Below are 20526 nucleotides of genomic sequence, written 5' to 3' on the forward strand. Positions count from 1 at the left end.
CGGTAGATGTCGATACAAGCGTAAATAGTAAGACATGTGATCCGTGAAAAAGTCCGTCAGTGTATTTGTTGATTTGCGAATGCATTTCTGCATAAAATAACCCAATCGACAGGGCAGAATTTTTCAAGACCAAAACGGTTTGCAAAATTGAAACTATGGTATTGTGTAATAAGACTTCGCTGTATGTAAAGACTTTTATCACGAGCGTTTATCTTGCTTCATATTGTATTGGTAAAAGTGGCGCACCCAGGATTTATTATTGGGGGGGGCAAGGAGGAGAATGTAAATTAGTCACATAGGCTCTTTTTCTTCTTCATATAAATATTTTTACATATTTTCACAATACACGGCGATATATTTGTACAGTTTCTCCTAGTTTTTATTAATTTTATATTAATAACCGTTGAGCGTGTCATCAGCGACTGGCGGATTGGAAGTGAACAGCGACCATGCTGGACATGTGTACCTAGTATGCTAAAAGATTACTTAAATAATATCGGCTGTGCTACCCGCTTGGTCTAGTGTTTCCCAAAGTGTGGTACGCGTACCCCCTGGGGTACGGGAAGAGTTTGGTGGGGGTATGCGCTGCAACGGGTTATGGCTACGCCTGGTGCTACAAGCATTAATACAATATCCATGCTAGAGGGTTTATCGCATGCGGAAGAAGAGCAATTGTTGGAATTATTAGCTTTAGACGGATTCTTGCAAAATAAATATAAGGAGTGTATAATAACCAATGAATGTTATTTTTTATAATATAACTTTTATTTATATTTTATTATGAATGAATTTTATTTTTCATTTATTATTATTTTGTTTATGTACTACAAAAGGAATATATTTTGATTGTTATTAAAGTACTTATATGCATTTTTCTTTTCGTCCTCTCTTTTACTCCTCGTACTCGGTGTTACGAAAATTATAGAAGGGGTACACAGATGTCGAAAGTTTGGGGAACACTGGTCTAGAGAGCTACAATATTTATGCCGAATTCCACCGAAAAAAATGTTCTTTTGATTTACACCACCACCGTAGTGGGTGTAGTCGTTCTTTTCGCCGAATGTTTATCGTAGATTTTTGGTTTTTCAATATTGAGGTTCCAACATATTAATCGAAAATGGACAAAAAAGTATTATTGCATTTAAATTATACACAACCTACTCAATACAACACAGCCTAATATCTCGTTTATCGGTCTTTTGTCTATTGCACTCGGTGTACCTACACCATGGCCCCCACATCCTGAAACGGGCCCTCAGGCTAGGGCAGTGGTCGGCAAACTGCGGCTCTTTGGCCCCTTGAGTGCGGCTCTGCCACAGTTGCTCTCTGCCATATTTGACATGGCTACAAAGAAGGAGCAAAGAAAATGGAAGAGGATAACCGTAAATGTAATGTTGAATAGACCGAGACTTCGCGTTTATTCAAAACTTAAATGGCTTACCGACCTGTATTTATGTGTCGGGAAAAATTGGCGCATTGAAATTTAGAAAGATACAACTAAAAACTCGTAATTTTGCGCTAAATATTCTGTCGATGATGCAAGGAAGAAAGCAGCTGAGGAGAAGAGTCAATAAAAATAAAGTTCTGTATTTAATTAGGTACTGAATAAAATCTGTCAACAATGTTAATATTGCAAGTTTTGTGATTAGTAAAAAGATTTCCAAGAGAGGAAATCAAGAGTAAATTAAGAAATCGATTTATTGATGAGAACCTGGAATCGTGCTTAAAATTAAATCAACAACATACGAACCTGACTTACCAAAACTTTACAAGGAGATGCAAGGCCATTATTCACATTAAGTTTTATGCCATCCATGGACAGAAACCGTATGCGGTTTCGAACCGTGTGCCATACTAAGCTTATCTTTTCCATTCATGGAAATATATTTTCACAAAGTATATTATAAGCATCTGATCGTATCCGTTTATACCATACACTTACACTTACAAATTTAGTGAAAATATATTTTCATGAACAAAAATCATAAGTTTAGTATGGCACACGGATCTAAACCGCATACGGTTCAGTCCATGGATGGCCTCTTTGTCAGTCATTTTCATAATTCAATTTTATGGATACCTGACTTACAATTTAATTTTTATTAATAAATAAGATCATTATTACGTATGATATTCAGTTTTATTCAGTGTACCTATCTATAATTTAATTAGGACTTAAAACTTTAACTAAAGTTTATTAAGTAAATTAGCAGTGTACCTACTTACTACCTACGTATATAATTTAAGTTTAAGAAATTTGGCTCTCAAAAGAAATCTCAATCGTTGTACTGTTGATATTTGGCTCTATTGACTAATGAGTTTGCCGACCGCTGGGCTAGGGTATTTGACGGGCCCCCTATCCACCGCTTAGATTAAAGGCAGTGTGAAATACTACATTAACGTTTTTCAAATTGTGTTTTTGTTCAAATTGAGGGTACTTATACAGTGAATTATTGGCGATTTTCAATACATCTACTTTAATAATGGAGCTGTCGAGTATCGACACATAATAATCAGAAAATATATTGGACAATTATATAAATTAAAATGTTCATAGTTATGAAGTATAATAGCGCCGCAGGCGACTTTTTTTTACTATTAAAGCTAATTTATGATGTTTGTTTATCTCACTTATCTGGTCAACCCGACACGCCAGGCCCCCCACAGCACGGGCCCCCAGGTTAGAGCCCTGTCAACCCTCCCCATGCCCTCGCCATGACCTATACCACTCCAGAATTCGGGTGGACACCGAGAATTTCATTAGGGAACGGGTTTCTAAAAAAACCTGACATTAGTGTTTCGAAATTTTTGTGCTAGAAATTAAAATCTAAGAAATTTTACTAAAAAGGGTGCTGGAGAATTACAAAACATTTTTTGCCGTGTTGTTTGTCGAAGCCCAAGGTATAGTTTATTGGCTTTCGATTTCAATGTGTAAAATCATTCTGATTATTTTCATATTTTGGGGGGGGGCAAGGCCCCCTGCCCCCCCCCCCCTGGGTGCGCCACTGGTTGGTAATGAAAACGGGAGATGTGAGCGAAAAGCAGTTGGACCAGCGCAGGAATTGCGAACATATGACACCAGTGGCGGCTCGACTACTTTCTAGGTGGTGGAGTTTCTCCACCACGTAACCATCCACGGTAACCACGAATCAACACTTATTTTTAAATACCTAGCTTAAAATCTAAGAAGGGGTCGTCCATATAATGACGATTTGTAACAATGGGATAGAAAATGCGACGTCACAAAACTGTTATGTCTATTCCAAGTTCAGTGACAGTCTTGAGTGAGTCACGCCTTATCGTTTGGCCTTCAACCCTAGTTGACGGCTGGAATGGAATTCATTAATTTGTTTCACTTTTTTTCTGACATCTAACATTGTAAAAATATTCACTTGAACCACTCACTCACCTTGAACAAATAACAACTGCAATATTATTATAATATTCTAACCTCTTAATTATAAAGTACCTGCATATGTGATTATAATGTTCATTAATTATTAATGGATTCTAATAAAAGAATTATATTTTATTGTAATATAGGTAGGTAGGTACCTATTCCATGGCCCCCACAAAGGGGGGCTGACAGGGCTCTAGCCTGGAGGCCCGGACTCAGGAGGGGCCCGGCGTGGCGAGTCGACCAGATAAGCGAGATAAACACACAACACAAATTTTCTCTAACAGTAGAAAAAGTCGTTAAGTGAGGTTATTATATAAAAATATTTGCTTGTGCGATACAATTTTTAATTGTGTATCGATACTCGACAACTCTATAATTCAAATTGATGTATTAATTATACAAAAAAACGCTAAATATACACATTAATTTTACCACGTACATCATTTGAAAAACGCTACTGTAGAGCATCACAGTGCCTTTATCCTTAGCGAAAGGTAGGGGGGCCCTGAAAAGATCCTAGCCTGCGGGCCCGCTATTATCCAATACACATAAGAAAACCAAGAAAATATATTAAACTCATTTATTCTGAGAATAAAACATTCTTTTATAATTATACTTACTGAAATCAATTAAGTACCAACCTACTTATACCTACCTATTTTCAATAACTTTTAAAAAATATTTAATCTTATCCTTAACTAGTTTTTTCTTTTTTTTAAACATTAACATGTCATGACGTTGTATAAAAAATATGTACCTATTGAACTAATATTTTTTAATTTTTATGTGTTAAAATAATTATTAAATTGAGATTGAATCCTTGTTTCTTTTTATTCGAATTGGACAGTAGGTACATAAAACATGTTATAAACATAAAAAATGGCCAGTTTCTTTTTAGCCTAAAACCTAGGTATACAATACAAATCATCTAGAGTTCGAATTTAAAACTAAGCTCATCCCAATATGACAAAAATATTGAATAATATCTAAAATGTGGCGCCCTTACTCAGCGGACAACTTATACTGGTGAATCTATAGCCACAGGACCTCAAAACACTTTAAGTATATGATCGTCGCTAGGGATGCAGCCATCAGCTGTGTGCATGAAAAGGTCTTAGGTAGGTAGGTACATACTAGAGTAGAAGTATGAGTAAATTAAAGGATTTGAGTGTATTGTAAGTATGTCTCACTTTCATTCGGCATTGGTATTCTTCTTAATATCAGTACTACATACTAGTGTTAGCAAAATGCTTGGTTTTGTTACGAGGGTTTCAAAATCATTCGAGAATATCCGAGTGTGTGCTTTATACCTATTATTTGTGTTAGGTAGGTATTCTATAATATGCTAGCATTATTAATTGGAGTTCTCACGTGTATGTCCATGTCATATTGACGTTGGATCTAGTCCATAATAGATTTCTTCGTGGAAAAGGTTTTTTTAACGATTTCATAATATCTGCATTCATAAAAATCTCCAAAAGTATGTAGGTACTTACCATACTTTCGATATTTCCGTACCATAATTTGGTGTGAAGTAGGTAGGTACATACTATAATTGGACTATGTTATGCAGAAACCATCCAACCGACAAAATGCAAAATTTGACTTGAACCAATTCGATAGAGATAAGTATTATAATTTGCTGAAGACACCCGAGCCAAAAGTTCGATAAAATCTTTTTTAGAGTAGTTTTCTAACCCACAAACCAGTAAATCTTGTTGGATTGGATTTGGTTTCAGCTTTTTTCGCATTTAAATTATTTTCATACAAAAAATATTGTAGAAAAAAATCATGTGGGCTGGATGTGTCGACTATAAATCAGTAGAAAAATAATCAACATATATTATATGTTGCTGAAAGCATCCAATAGTCAAAAGAGCTTTCCGCTACCAAGGATTCCGACCAAGATTTATCTTCTACAAGCCAGCGCTTGAAATGGAAAATTTTACGAACTGGAGCGCTCGATAAATTAACATACCTAGTTATCCAATTTTATGTGTACCATTTTATAAAAATAAGTGAGTTCGATTTTTTTATTATAATATGGACTATCTAGCTGAGGGGGTTAAATATTTTTTCCACGAAACGGACCGATAATGTTGGGGATTCTATGAACCGGAACGACGCTATAGTGCTACTATATATAGCTAACGGCTATATTTCCTGCATATTCTAATAATATTAATGTAGCTCTGTAATATTGAAAGAAAAATTAATAAACGGAATGAATAAAAAAAAATACCAGCTCCCCTTTATATTAAGTAATTAGTACTTTCTTTATAGTGGCATATTTAATTACATTTTTAATGAAGTCTCGTAAATTAATATTATTTTATCATTTTTTGAATAATGTAGACACCGTCCAGCCAACCAACAAAATGGCCATATTTAATGAAATATTGAATAATGTAGAAACCAGCTAACCAACAAAATGTACGTTAATAACGAAATAATTACAAAATTGAATACGTATACATAAAAAACGATAAACAATGGTTTCTATATTTTGTTATATTTAAAAAAATATACTTCAACAGTGGATCACAGTAATGCAATATTTTTTTTAATAATTTATAAAACACTGAAATGCGTTTATCTCAGTATGACAATTTGTGGGTAGGTATGCAGGTTTCTGCATAACATGGTCCAATTATGTAATAGAGGACAATTTGGCGTGCTGAGAAAAACAATGTTGTTTGAGATGTAAAAAGTGTCAACGTTTTCTCAGATTCGCTGTTAAATAAATATTTTTAGTGACAAACAAACCTCTATACCTACATTTTCAACCAAAGACATTGCGTACTATATTTTTGTGAGTAAAATTATTTTAGGGACGGCGTACTATAATTCTGTGACAAAAAGATGGCAACACTTGATTCATTTCAATGTTTACGCTTTGGTTTTATTTGACAGCCTCGTTACCCTAGTTTTGAGTACATACTTTCTGGATTATTATAATCTAAAACAATACTTCAACATGCCAATCTATATTGGGAATTGATCGACAATTAATAAACATCACAATGTCTTTGAAAGAAATTCAAATGAAACCTTAACAGTTTAAAGTTCGCATTTAATGTTCAATGGATCGGGATCACTTGTGTTGGATTTTTTGGATTTATTGTATAATATGCCTGTACGGTTGTGTGCTCTCTAAAAGTGAAGCCGTAAACGAAAAAGATGGGGCTGCTATATCTGAAGAAAAAAATGCTGAAAATACTACTTTATTCGCAAACGCGACAGGCGAAATGCGAATGATTGCGATGGCAGCCAATAGACTTGCTCAAAGTTTTCACGAGGCGAGCGTAGAAGAATTGGGACTGACGGCGCTCACTGAGATAGTTTCTTCATTTTATCCCACTCCTCGCATCATCAGCGACGACGATTTAGTCCTGGCCATTTCCGATAGACTCTCCAACAAACTCAACACCGCATCGCAACTGCTGACCGACATTAGGGCGATCGTAAACAACGACACTAATCTACAGTCGTTCACTTACCCGTGTTCGCTCAGTTCCATCAAAAGGTCTCACCATTTAAAAGATATAGATATCAACAGTGAAAAAGTAATCCTAAACATTCCTAAGAGTAAATCAAAGATATCAAAACAGTTAAGTTCGTTAATGAAGATGTCTGGAAATATCAACAATGTTAAAATTAAGCGGCGGTATTTTATGTCGGCATCTGACGCAGCCACCGATCAATTGTGCGGATTTACCCCACCGAGGTCTGCGGTCAGAAAGCTCTTTCACCAAGTCTTCCAGCCAGAGAAAAAACAGGTCATTTTGATAGTTGACAACGGAAAGAAAGTTACCAAAAATGATTTGCGCCTTGCTACGTCAATCGGTAAAGAATTATTGAATATTCTTCAAAGCCAAGATACGGTCGGTCTCATATTTGTCAGTGGCAGTGTGGAAGTCGTAAAAATTGAAATGCTGTGCGATGATTTTGCATCGATGGGATTGGCCACTGATGAAAACAAAGATCTTCTCTTTAAACATTTGACCAATGCTAAATTAAATAGTGACATTTCAAATATATCGGCTGGAATCGATAAGGCTTTCGAAATGTTTTCTTTCCAACAGAACTACTCGAACGCCATGATTGTATATTTAGGCCCGCACTTAGCCAGCGAAGTTGAAAATATTTCGGAGATGATTTTACATCCTGACAGAACCCTAAATCACAACATAATCATCAGCTCTTGCAATCTCCAAAATGCCAAAAATTCTTCAGAATTGAATAAATTAATAATGAACTCTAAAGCTTTGTGTAGAAAAACGAAACCTTACACCAATAACTGTGTTACTCCATCTGTGAATTTTAATTCTTCATTTACGCTGGGGCAAGTGGCATCTTTTCTGATGTTGAATTTAGAACGAGGACCAAAAGTAAATGAAACAATCGCTGCTCAACCATTTTGGGACACCACACAGAGAGACGTGTTGATGCCACTGCTCTTATCTTGCGGACCGCGCGGGGTACTTGCCCTCGAACTGTACCTCTCTGACATCACCGAAGACATAGTCTACTTTAATTCCCTGTCTCGACACCAGCGAGCGTTCATCATAGATTTCAGCGGAAGCGTAATAATGCATTCCTCGTTTTCGAGACCCGAGATCACAGTATCTAAACCGAGACTGATCGATATCGCTCTGATGGAAACCCATTCTCACTTTCCTTTTGTCAAAGCTGATATCTTGAATAACTCCAGCGGAGTCCACAGTATTAACGATGATTTCAAAATTACCTCATACACTTGGAAATGGGTAAAAAGAATATTTATTGTGTGCATAGTATCTGAAAAAGATAATAGAAGTTCAGTAGGATCCAATAGAATAATGAGAATGGGAAGCGGAGTCGCACGAGAGTTGCAATATCATCGCATCGATCTGCTACCTCCACCGAGTCCTTTACTCTGTCGTCACTTCAAACAAATCTCCACCATAGAAAAGGGGACACTCTATCTCAGCCCATCCAGTTTTCAATCACCCTTTATGTATTTAAATGATCTGCGTAACGGCAAAGATATTTCTTTCGCTCTCATTCAGAGCTATATGGCATATCTAAAGGATCCTACACGATTGCTCTCTAATCCAGGCTTGAAGTCTGACATACGTAATGATGTTGGTATTTTATATCCAATGTTAAATTATTTCAAAAAGCAACATATTCATGGAGCTTATAACAAATATATTGTTAGAAGATATGCAGCGACCGAACATGGAGTATTAGTTATGTTTCCAGGATCAATTTTGAAGTCAGATTATGAACCTAATAGAAAAGCATGGTTCATGAGAGCCTTAGAAAATCCAGGAAAAATTGTACTGACTCCTCCTTATTTGGACGTCGGAGGAGCCGGCTATATTATTTCAGTCTCTCACGTCTTACCCTCGGTGATAAGCAATCTGAAACCTGATATCGTTGTCTCGATGGACATGACCATGGGTTTCCTGTATAAGATTTTAATGGATAATTTGCCCCAGTGTTCACAGGAGAATATAAAATGCTTTATGATGGATGATCGAGGATATTTGCTGTCACATCCGAGCTTACTGGACGCGGGTAATTCGGGCCCGATAGAACAGCAACATGTCACTCATAAAGAATCCCTGATCGCTAATGACATCCTCAATCGACCAGGATTCGTGCAAAAGAAACAATGCAAAAATTTGCTCAATAGTACATTACAACGATTTTATAAGTTTAATACATCACTCGATGAAGTCCTAACGAATTTAGTTAACGGAGAGCACTCTGCCAGATATCATATTGCTGCCCTTCCCGGTACGAACGTCTTTGTGGGTACGGTCAACTCTTCGTTTAAATCGGGAGCATTCTGCCCATGTAGCGTGGTCGACCGCCTCTGTTTGAACTGCAACCGTATGGAACAAAACGAATGCGAGTGCCCGTGCGAATGCAGCGCTCTGGAAGGATTATGCGATGTGTATACTGAACCTCCTCCGATTGCACCTCTCTGTGAACAAGAGCCAGAACCTGACAATCACAGAGCTCATTTCTTTTACAATTTTTCTAACCATCAACCTCATCTCGCCATGCATCTTTCGTCTTGTTTTGATTTTCAATGTGAATCGTACGAGACTAGGTCATCCTGTATGGGAGTCCTCGGTTGTGAATGGTGCCAATTAGATGTAGATGCGGAGAGCCCTTTGTCTTCGCCATTCTGTTCAGCACAATCTGCATGCTTCAGCGGAGTACTAGGAGCTGTGACGCCTTATGGAGAAGGGCCGCTCGGTCGCGTGATGCAAGATGACCTGCTGGGCAGTTATTCAGCGATTGGACCAATCGCCGGGTGTATTGTTGCTCTATGCTTGATCCTAGCAATTGCAGTTTACTGTTACAAGCAGAATTTGACAATTGCTAACGGTCCAGATAATTATCTGGGCTCGTCACCTGAGGCGTGGCCAGATGTAGGCATTCAAATGAGCCCTTTGCCGTCAGAAGACGATGTCCACGATGACCGTGCTGGCCATCAAGATCAATTGCTTTTGACCGATGACCCGATAGCTCCCATCTCTCCGTACAGAATATTAACTGGTTATAGGAGGCCAAACACCACGGGAGAATCTGACCACGGATATTCCACTATGACGCCTCACGATGATTCTGAGCATTTAGCTTTCGCTTTGGCAGAACCGCTAATGGTGCATGAGTCCCTGAGCTTAAATGATTCCGACCGAAGCCCTTCTATTTCCACTCCGAGAAGTATGGCAAGTGGACCAACATTAGAAACAGTATTACCATGTGGGAAGAACACTATTATTGCTCCGGTAACAGTCCATAGGCATATGGAGGCTACTTAACATTTCATTCTTCATCATTCTTAACGTAATAATTATTTTACCATGTACAACATTTTTATTTTGTAAATAATACATTTATTACATATGAATTTTATATTATAAGCATAAACCTATTGTATTAATTTCATGACAATGTGACACAATATGCTTGCATTTTAGGAGAAATATGTTTTTGTATTTCTTTATTTTACAATAAATCTTATAAGAATATATTTTTCTCTATTATTTTTACTGATTATCCCTTACAATTGTATTTATATAAAAGTAATCATTGAAATATATCATTTTGCATTATTTTTTACAATGCATTTTCAAATTTAAGTAAAAAAAATTCAATAGATGGCGATAATTTCCAGGAAAATTATTTTATTTTCGTGGTTCAGAACATTGCTTAATTTTTTTTATAGGCTGATAAATACGTTGATTTTCGCCGTGCGATATTTTATTTACAGAAAGACAAACATCGACTATTTTTCGTTATTAAAAATAATAAAATTAACACCACTTTTATTTGAATGCCAAAAATAATAAGTAGCGATGCGTTTGACAATCAACTCAAATAATTGTAAAAAATAATCCTCTTTGATTAAAATCGATTTATAAAATATTTATGGTACAAACATTCTTCTCTTCCGCTGTAGTCTATGAAGTTTCATGGCTTTTCGGAAGTGCCGAGGTAGGTTATAAAACAGAGATACAGTAAATTGAAGGTTTGTATCACAATTATCTCGACTATTAAATAATATTAAGGTGTTAAATTCTACTCTGACGCATTTGTGATGGTCGCATCGTCCTGCGATCTGGTGCCGACTCGTAAGTTTTAACGTTCGACGAATGTGATCGGCAAACATGACGCAGTTTTTGCCTCCGAATCTGTTGGCGCTTTTTGCGCCGCGAGATCCTATCCCGTATCTTCCGCCGCCGAACAAGCTTCCTCATGAGAAAAAGCAGAAGGGATACCTGGGAGTCGGCGCGTTCCTCGGATTCTTCGAGGACCCCCAGGAGACGCCGCCTCCCACAAGGGTGGAGACGAGGGAGGAGAGACTCGAGCGACGCAGGAGGGAGAGGGCCGAACAAGTGGCCTACAAGCTGGAGCAAGAGATAGCGATGTGGGATCCCAACGGGGAAACCGGTGGGACCGGGGACGCCTTCAAGACTCTCTTCGTCGCGCGTATCAACTATGACACTTCTGAGTCGAAACTTCGCAGAGAGTTCGAGGGGTACGGCGCCATAAAGAAAATAGCCGTCGTCCACGACAGCGTCAACGGCAAACCGAGGGGTTACGCTTTCATTGAGTACGAGCACGAAAGGGACATGCACTCCGCCTACAAGAACGCCGACGGGAAAAAGATCGACGGGCGGAGGGTGCTGGTGGATGTGGAGCGCTCCCGCACGGTGAAAGGGTGGCTGCCGAGGCGGCTGGGAGGGGGGCTCGGCGGAACCCGTCGGGGCGGTCCCGATGTCAACATCAAACACTCCGGCCGGGAGGACAACGAGCGCGAAAGAGAACGATATCGGCTCGAGCATGAGAGACGCGCTCCTCAAGAGACAGATCGCAGAAGGGAAAGATCACGAGAGAGAGTCCGCCGGCGCACTCGGTCCAGGTCTCGGGAACGGCGTCGTCGCCGCGACAGAGATACCGATGACACGGAGAAGCGGGACCGTGAGAGGCGACGCCGCCGATCCCGTGAAAGGGAACGCCCTGAAAAAGAAAAGGACAGGGAAGGAAAAGACAAAGAGAAAGAAAAGGACAGAGACCGACGGCGCCGTCGCGAGCGCCGTGAAAAGAGGGAGGAAGGCGCTGTCAAAGAGGAGCGCATCAAAATCAAAGAAGAGCCCGTCGACGACTACCCCGACTATGCGGCTCAATACCCGCCCGCCTACGAGGCCGGCAACGTCAAGTACGAGGAGGAAGAGGATGAGAAAAAATTCCTCCCGGACGACTCCAACGGCCACTATCAGAACCGGGAGGATGGAGAATATGAGGGAGAAGACTATTGACGGGCCGCCCCGCGCCAGTTTGGTTTTGTATAAAATAATTTTAATATTCTTGAGGTTTGTATGACTGAAAGAGCTCGACTCTTTTTGTGTTAAAATCCTTCTATGCGAAGGCCAGGGCTTTTCGTGTTGACTGAAAACGCCAGATTTTAGAAGGATTGAAGACATTGTAACAGTAAGTAGGTTTCGAGTAAGTATCGCTGACAAAAATTAGCTTCAATATTAAAAACCACCGATTGTATCTACAATATGTAACGTCTCCAATGGATAATGTTGAATTATTGCATCACTCAATTTGTGAATGGTCAAATAACGTCATGTGTAAGTAAAAGTAAATGTCTCGAAAATATTCTCTTGGCTGAGGTCTTCAATCCAGGTAAAATTTAAGTGATTTTCTAGTGCCTGTTCATCAGTGAAAATCAGGTAAAATAATCAACGACAACAAATTGTAACAAAAAAAAACTATGAACGGTAAGATGTGAGTGCTCAAAAATGCAAACTGGTAAATGTGTACAACTATTCCGATTATTATTTTATGTTACCACTTGTAACTCATTCCTAGCCGGAAATTTATCATGCCATGTTATAATATTTTATAATTCCATTAGTTCATAGAATTACAGTTCTAAATAATTCAGTAGAGAAAGTTTGGAGAATTACAAAATAGGTAAATATATTATTGTTATTGAGCCCCGTTTAAATCTCTGATGTGACAATTTTATCAAGTGGTTATTTTTATATTCTCTTTTCAACCAGTGTAGTCTAGCTAAACTCTCAATGTTATTATTCCACCAAAATTAACCTTTAATTATAGAAACCTCCAACGTAAATCTCATCACCATAATTCATGCCTCCAATGTCATCATGACGTGCCCCTCGCTACCTGCTATTTAGATAAATTAAGTTATTCAAAGACTGGCAAAAAAACATTGGAAGTCTACTTTCACTTTTGTGTTTCTAAAGCAGTTTTTGTTTCCTGTACATTTTCAATTTTGTCACATCAAAGGTTTTAACAGCTCTATGACGGTATTTAATATTTGTTGCAAATTCTTCTGCCAAGCTGTCAAAATAGAACTTAATCGATTTTGCCAAAACCAACATAAGTACTATCTTGGCAAAATTTATTAAGTGAATATTTTGTGATACAGCACTACATAATTATAAGACTAAATTTATAGTAAGTATTGCTGCAAATTATTTCAATTCAAATATTATTAATTAGCATTGTAAATTTCCTGTCTTTGTATAATAATATTATGTATGTGAATTAATTGATCCTTTTATGAATTACTATTAATGCCCAAAAAATGATCTTCGGTGTCATTCGAGAGTAAGTGGTCTTTTTGTGCTAATATGCCACCAGAGTAAGTCAATCAATTTTTATTTGAAGCAATAAATTCATTTGTAAGTATATACTAAAAAAAAGCTCTGTAAGTAGCATCAGAATGGTTTGATCGGCAAAATTGGAATTACCACATCATCAGAATGTATAAACAGGAACTTGTTTTCTTTTAATTATGATGTTTTTCTTTATACTTATTGAAATAAATGAAACAGCTGACATCAGTGTAAGTGATAGATTAATATCGCCGACTATTTATTTATATTTAATAATTTCTTATGCACTATCAAACCCAAGACTGGTTTTTTGTCATCAGTTAAAATTTTGATGACTGCTGTTTTTTTTTATTTGTCATATTAAATTCTTGCATGGGCATAGTATCAATAGTTGTCTGATATTGTTAATTTAATTTCATCGAAGATCTTTGTTAAAGGTTTATCAGTCTGGAATTTTAATTGTTGACAAAATGCCAGACCTTTGATTTCAGGCTTAACATGTTTATTTACTGATTACGATTTGATTTTTGTAAGTGACTATTCAAATTTTCTAATGGCATTCAATTGTGTATAATAGAAATCTAAGAGTATTTTCAATTAGATAGGAAAGCATTACAGAACCTGTTATGGAGTGTAAAACAGATCTTTGAATTGTTGTCCTTACCATTAATGAAATTTAATTTAACCCTTTTCTTTTTTTACTTAATAACATCAAACTAAATAAGCAATCGTTCATGTACATGTAATAATCAAATTGTTGGAATAAAGTAGAGGTTTTAGTTTAAAGGCAACCAAAAATGTTCCCAAATAAATAAGTAACATTATTGATTGCACTGTTTATATGATAGCCTTCTTTTTTTGCATATTTTAGGCTACCAAGATGCGGCACGCTTCGTTCATTGCTAGAACAGTCTTTGTCCAAAACAATAACATTGAAGAGGCATGTAAAGTATTGAATAGAATATTAGGAAAAGAGGGTATATTGGATCAATTCCGGAGAACTAGGTTTTATGAGAAACCGTTTCAGGTAGGTTCTCACTGCAGAGGTATTTTCGGCTAGATTTTTTCCATATTTGTCAGCTACCACAGATAGTATATCTCATTTTTTTTTAATCTATTTATCAATTACAAACGTAATTGCATACTTACGCAAGTATACATGCAACAATATATAGAATCCCCACGGCATGAGTATACTTAAAATCAGGAATCACAATAATATCAAAAAGAAGGTTGCCTTATGGGGGTGAGGTTGTAATAAGTTTTGAGTATGGGAAATATGAGAATAAATTCATGCGTTATTTAATAGCTACTTTATCATAATATGCATTAACCGGATGGCTGCCGATGACGTCTTAAGACACGAACTGTTCTGTGAATGGAACGCCGCTCATACAAAAATGACATCTTTGGACGTCCCACTTTAAACGGGAAACGGCGGGTAAATAATTTTTTTTAAACATACACAACGACATATATTGGGAATGTCATCACATACTCAAAATTGAAACAGAATTCGTTTTTACCACTTGCAACGTAAATTGATTTTATTTTTGCAATAAAATTCGCGGCGTGCAAGGTATGCCATACATCACCTACCGGCGGCATATAAAAAGGTTAGTTTAATGAGACACGCATTCAATATTGGTGATATTTGAGGACGTAGCACGCTTTGCGTTTCTTGCAATTTATGGCCTGACCTTGATAGAGTATTAAACCGAATCCGTCTTCAAAACCGTAGTTCATGATGGCTAGCTTTTGCATATTTATTTTATTAATATTATGTTGTGTTTTGAACAGTAACAGTTAACACTTGGACCATGACGATACCGAAGCTTGTTTCAATATAAATAAAACGGATTTCAAGTTACATTTATTTTCTAGAATGATTTTTTTTTTATTGAATTACGAAACTGAATTTTTCATTAAATTACATCTTCAAGAGAACTTATAAAATATTTTAAAATATTAATGTTTTCAGAAACGTTTTGTTTAATCGACACTTAAAATGTTTATCATTACTAAATTGCAACATATGTGTTATTGCTAGAAGGCCCCCTATTAGGACTACACTGCTCTTCGCCTTACACAACATTAACTATATAAACTCAATATCAACTTTTTGACTAGTTTATGTAGGACATGTCATTCAATTAGCAGTACCTCAGTGAGTCTATTCTATACGCAAGGCCGCTATCGGCGGTAATTTATCATATTTATGTATTGAAGAGTTAAATGTTAACTGTATAAACTGTCAATATGTGCTATGTTATAACAACCCTCTTGGCTGTGTTAAATTTTAGAGCGAGATAGACAGTTTTGACAGCTAACTTATTGTAACAATTATAATACATAAATATGATAAACTACCGTTGATAGCCGCCTTGTGTATAGAATAGATCCACGGATCCTATTCTAGCAGTTATGTTAATATGCAAGTAAGCATTAGTGCATGCATTTCAAGAATACAATACGCTGACTAATTTATGACTATGGCAATATTCTATGGGTCCTAAATTTACTTACAGGTATTTTTTAATCTAATTTTTATCTTCAAAAGTAGACAAGAGATTACTATGTATTGTGATGGTTGTTAAATATGGCTTAAATCTAGACTTATTTTTCTATAGCTCCTCATATTATATTACTGTAATATTGTGTACACTGTTAATTCATGTATCGAAATAAGGCTGTAATGGCTGATTATATATTGCATAAAATTCAGTAAGTCAACGTCAGGTTTGATTTGATTGCCAAAAAATTGACTCAAAAGTCGTCTTTTGCTTTCAGACAAGACGTCGCGTCAATTATGAAAAGTGTAAAGCGATCTACAATGAGGATATGGATAGGAAAATACAGTTTATTTTGAGAAAAAACAGAACCGATCCATTCCCCGCCTACCGTTAAGATACCTCTGTAAGAAATGGTGCCACCTTTTTTTCTATTTATTTGTGTGATTCGTTGGGAAGGATTAGAAATTTGAGGACATCGTTGAAATAAATGTAACCATTAGAGAAATAATAAACATCAAAGATTTTCTTTGACCAACACTATTTTGGCAAGTATAATTTTTCCCACAATATCGTATTCCTCATTGGAACAAAAACTCCCTAAGAAATCAATAAATTATAATACATACCTAATTTGATTTTAATTATTAAAATATGTACACTAGACAATCTTTAAATATTTATGTGGTCTAACATTTGAATGATTTTCCCAATAAATGCTATGCGATCATCAAAAAAAAAAATTACAAGTTCAACGATTCATTCAAAAACGCTTCTGTCTTCATTAATGCTTCAGGTTTTTAGTGGTAGGTATGAATTGAACTGATTAAAGTTTATTAAAACTAAATTCTCACTGGTTTTCAATGAAGCCGCCTGACCCATCCTGCTCACAATATAATATCTTGTTTGCACAAGTAGTATTACCTAACTAAAACATTTAATCCAATGACAAAGTATATTCCAGTGATTTATTATATAGTTAATATTGAGGAATATTGGACTGCCATTGTGCATTTCATATCTAGTGACATTTTCATGAAACAGATCATAAAGCATATTGTAGAGGTCACCTCTGAAAGTATCAAAACTTAATTAATATCACAAAAAATGCAATATTTTCTTGGAAAGCAATTATATTTAAAAGTGTGGGATGACCAATTAAATTTGCGGGTAATAACATTAATTGGTTACAAAAGTTTTGAAAACAGCACTGGTTTAATCTCTATTTACAGTATATATTTCATTATGCATTAAAAAGTAGTTACATATTACAACACTCTGGGGTTGGATGATTTTGACAAATCGACTTGACTAGGGAAAAAGTATAAAATGATTCTATACTGGTAAAAATATATCATGGAAGAAAAAGTATCGGAGTATGAACACTATTTTGACAGCCCTAGTCGAACCACAATGGGCAAGAGATCTGATTGCCTTAGAGGAGAAGCTATTCACAGCTATGTGGTGAATGTAATGTTCAGGGAGACATTGTACACAGCGGTACAATAAATCAAATTTGAATGACAGTAGAACTGCTAGCTGAAATGTGCCCTGATATTGATGCAGATGAGGATCTTGGTAATATCGTAAAGTTTTTTCAGCAGAATTAGTAAGAATGCTTGAACAGCGGATCGTCACTTGGAGAAGATACGGCAGTAGGTCGCAATCAAAACCTCGGTACAATTATTGTAAATGAATGTTTTTTTTGTATTCCAACTCAGGTGGAGAATGTGAATAATTAATCAAGTGTGGACGTGGTTGCAGGAAAAAATATTACTCTTTGCTGGAGGTAACAATGTGTCTCTTGGAGTGTTATTTTGATTAAACACACAAGTTTTTACAATGTGGACTGTCCAAACTATATTTAATTATATAGCAATGTTTGCAGTTTCAATTTTTTTTTTGTGTAGGTTCAAAAGTTTAGAATCTATTAATTTTATAATCGCGGGAAGATGTAACCATCTTGATTTGTAGGTAGGCAAGTTTTTAAGTATTGTCTCGTCTCAGAACTCGAGAACATCTCTAAATAATATTGCATACTTATATTTTTACCATTACTGTTTGGCATCCATAAAATATGATGTGTGCTAATGGGGAAAGGGACAATATAGGTTGTAAAAGATGTGACATCATCAAAACTATATATCGACCAGTATAAGTTGTCCGCTGAATGAGGTGCCATATGCTAACATTTGACATATCTTTTTATACTGAGGTTCTAAATTCTAACACCTGATGATTTATGATAAAACTATACTTTCTGAGAATAAAATAAAAACGAACGCGAAGGTAAAAAATGTAACAATTTAGACATGGCGTGGGACGGAAGTTGCGCGCGCCGAAAAGAATTACTTACTACTAGTAAATATTACTTAATTATGTATTTATGTACCAATCTACCTAAATGGGTAATACATAATTGAACAGCCATGTGCTTATAGAATATAGCAGTGGCGCACCGAGGGGGTGGGGGGAAAGGGGCCATGGCACTACAAACACACAAAAACACAATTTGAAAAACGTTAATGTAGTGTTTCACTCATCAGAATGATTTTACACATTGAAATCGAAAGCCAATAAACTATACCTTGGGCTTAGACAAACAACACGGCAAAAAATGATTTGTAATTCTCCAGCACCCTTTTTAGTAAAATTTCTTAGATTTCAATTTCTAACACAAAAATTTCGAAACACTGATGTCAGGTTTTTTTAGAAACCCGTTCCCTAATGAAATTCTCGGTGTCCACCCGAATTCTGGAGTGGTATAGGTGATGGCTGGGGAGGGTTGACAGGGCTCTAGCCTGGGGGCCCGGGCTGTGGGGGGCCGGCGTGTCAGGTTGACCAGATAAGTGAGATAAACACACATCATCACAACATTTTAAATTATATAATTGTCCAATATATTTTCAGATTATTATGTGTCGATACTCGACAGCTCCATTATTAAAGTAGATGTATTGAAAATCGCCAATAATTCACTGTATAAGTACCTTCAATTTGAAGTAAAACACAATTTAAAAAACGTTAATGTAGTGTTTCACACTGTCTTTAATCTAAGCGGTGGATAGGGGGCCCGTCAAATACCCTAGCCCAGTGGTCGGCAAACTCATTAGTCAATAGAGCCAAATATCAACAGTACAACGATTGAGATTTCTTTTGAGAGCCAAATTTCTTAAACTGAAATTATATGCGTAGGTAGTAAGTAGGTACACTGCTAATTCACTTAATAGACTTTAGTTAAAGTTTTAAGTCCTAATTAAATTATAGGTAGGAATAAAACTGAATATCATACGTAATAATTATCTTATTTATTATTAAAAATTAAATTGTAAGTCAGGTATCCATAAAATTGAATCATGACAATGACTGAATGTGAATAATGGCCTTGCATCTCCTTGTAAAGTTTGGGTAAGTCAGGTTCGTATGTTGTTGATTTAATTTTAAGCACGATTCCAGGTTCTCATCAATAGATCAATTTCTCAATTTACTCTTGATTTCCTCTCTTGGAAATCTTTTTACTAATCACAAAACTTGCAATATTAACATTGTTGAAAGATTTTATTCAGTACCTAATTAAATACAGAACTTTATTTTTCTTGACTCTTCTCCTCAGCTGCTTTCTTCCTCGCATCATAAACAGAATATTTAGCGCAAAATTACGCGTTTTTAGTTGTAGTATCTCTCTAAATTTGAATGCGCTAATTTTTCCGGACACATAAATAAAGGTTGGTAAGCCATTTAAGTCTCGGTCTATTCAACATTACATTTACGGTTATCCTCTTCCATTTTCTTTGCTTTTTCTTTGTAGCCATATCAAATATGGCAGAGAGCATCTGTGGCAGAGCCGCGCTCAAGGGGCCAAAGAGCCGCAGTTTGCCGACCACTGCCCTAGCCTGAGGGCCCGTTTCAGGATGTGGGGGCCATGGTGTAGGTACACCGAGTGCAATAGACAAAAGACCGATAAATGAGATATTAGGCTGTGTTGTATTGAGTAGGTTGTGTATAATTTAAAAGCAATAATACTTTTTTGTCCATTTTCAATTAATATGTTGAAACCTCAATATTAAAAAACCAAAAATATGCGATAAACATTCGGCTAAAAGAACGACTACACCCACTACGGTGGTGGTGTAAATCAAAAGAACATTTTTTTCGGTGGAATTCGGCATAAATATTGTAGCTCTCTAGACCAGTGTTCACCAAACTTTCGACATCTGTGTACCCCTTCTATAATTTTCGTAACACTGATTACTCCTCGTCAAAGAAAAATGCGTATAAGTACTTTAATAACAATCAAAATAATATATATTCCTTTTGTAGTACATAAACAAAATAATAATAAACGAAAAATAAAATTCATTCATAATAAAATATAAATAAAAGTTATATTATAAAAAATAACATTCATTATAAACCATGAGAAGGATGAAATTATTTATGTTGAAACGACAGATCA

At 36.2% G+C, this 20526-nt stretch overlaps 3 protein-coding genes across 4 annotated transcripts; all 3 read left to right on the top strand.

Moving 5' to 3' along the window:
- Window positions 1–6277: 6277 nt before the first annotated feature.
- On the top strand, window positions 6278–10429 carry LOC147078616 (VWFA and cache domain-containing protein 1). The gene has a single exon (XM_085960254.1). The coding sequence runs from the start codon at window positions 6484–6486 to the stop codon at window positions 10222–10224; it is 3741 nt and encodes a 1246-aa protein (XP_085816380.1). The 5' UTR covers window positions 6278–6483; the 3' UTR covers window positions 10225–10429.
- Window positions 10430–10861: 432 nt separating this feature from the next.
- On the top strand, window positions 10862–13806 carry snRNP-U1-70K (small ribonucleoprotein particle U1 subunit 70K). Its single transcript, XM_085960285.1, has one exon. The coding sequence runs from the start codon at window positions 11074–11076 to the stop codon at window positions 12223–12225; it is 1152 nt and encodes a 383-aa protein (XP_085816411.1). The 5' UTR covers window positions 10862–11073; the 3' UTR covers window positions 12226–13806.
- mRpS21 (mitochondrial ribosomal protein S21) lies at window positions 10862–16613 on the top strand. 2 transcript variants are annotated; one of them, XM_085960288.1, is made up of 3 exons: window positions 10862–10934; window positions 14432–14587; window positions 16351–16613. In XM_085960288.1, the coding sequence occupies exons 2-3, from the start codon at window positions 14441–14443 to the stop codon at window positions 16465–16467; spliced, it is 264 nt and encodes an 87-aa protein (XP_085816414.1). In that variant the 5' UTR covers window positions 10862–10934; window positions 14432–14440; the 3' UTR covers window positions 16468–16613. The 2 variants fall into 2 exon arrangements, with proteins under 2 accessions (XP_085816414.1, XP_085816415.1); XM_085960289.1 differs by having other exon boundaries at window positions 10862–10900.
- Window positions 16614–20526: the final 3913 nt, after the last annotated feature.

The sequence above is a fragment of the Rhyacophila brunnea genome, unplaced genomic scaffold (genome assembly GCF_057557595.1).
Source record: "Rhyacophila brunnea isolate RB1 unplaced genomic scaffold, BYU_Rbru_1.0 scaffold_11, whole genome shotgun sequence".
Classification (NCBI taxonomy): domain Eukaryota; kingdom Metazoa; phylum Arthropoda; class Insecta; order Trichoptera; family Rhyacophilidae; genus Rhyacophila; species Rhyacophila brunnea.

Coding starts and splice junctions, on each gene's coding strand:
- snRNP-U1-70K (XM_085960285.1), top strand. CDS start 11,074: ATGACGCAGTTTTTGCCTCCGAATCTGTTGGCGCTTTTTGCGCCGCGA.
- LOC147078616 (XM_085960254.1), top strand. CDS start 6,484: ATGGATCGGGATCACTTGTGTTGGATTTTTTGGATTTATTGTATAATA.
- mRpS21 (XM_085960288.1), top strand. CDS start 14,441: ATGCGGCACGCTTCGTTCATTGCTAGAACAGTCTTTGTCCAAAACAAT. Junction 14,588..16,350: donor TTTATGAGAAACCGTTTCAG/GTAGGTTCTCAC, acceptor TTTTGCTTTCAG/ACAAGACGTCGCGTCAATTA.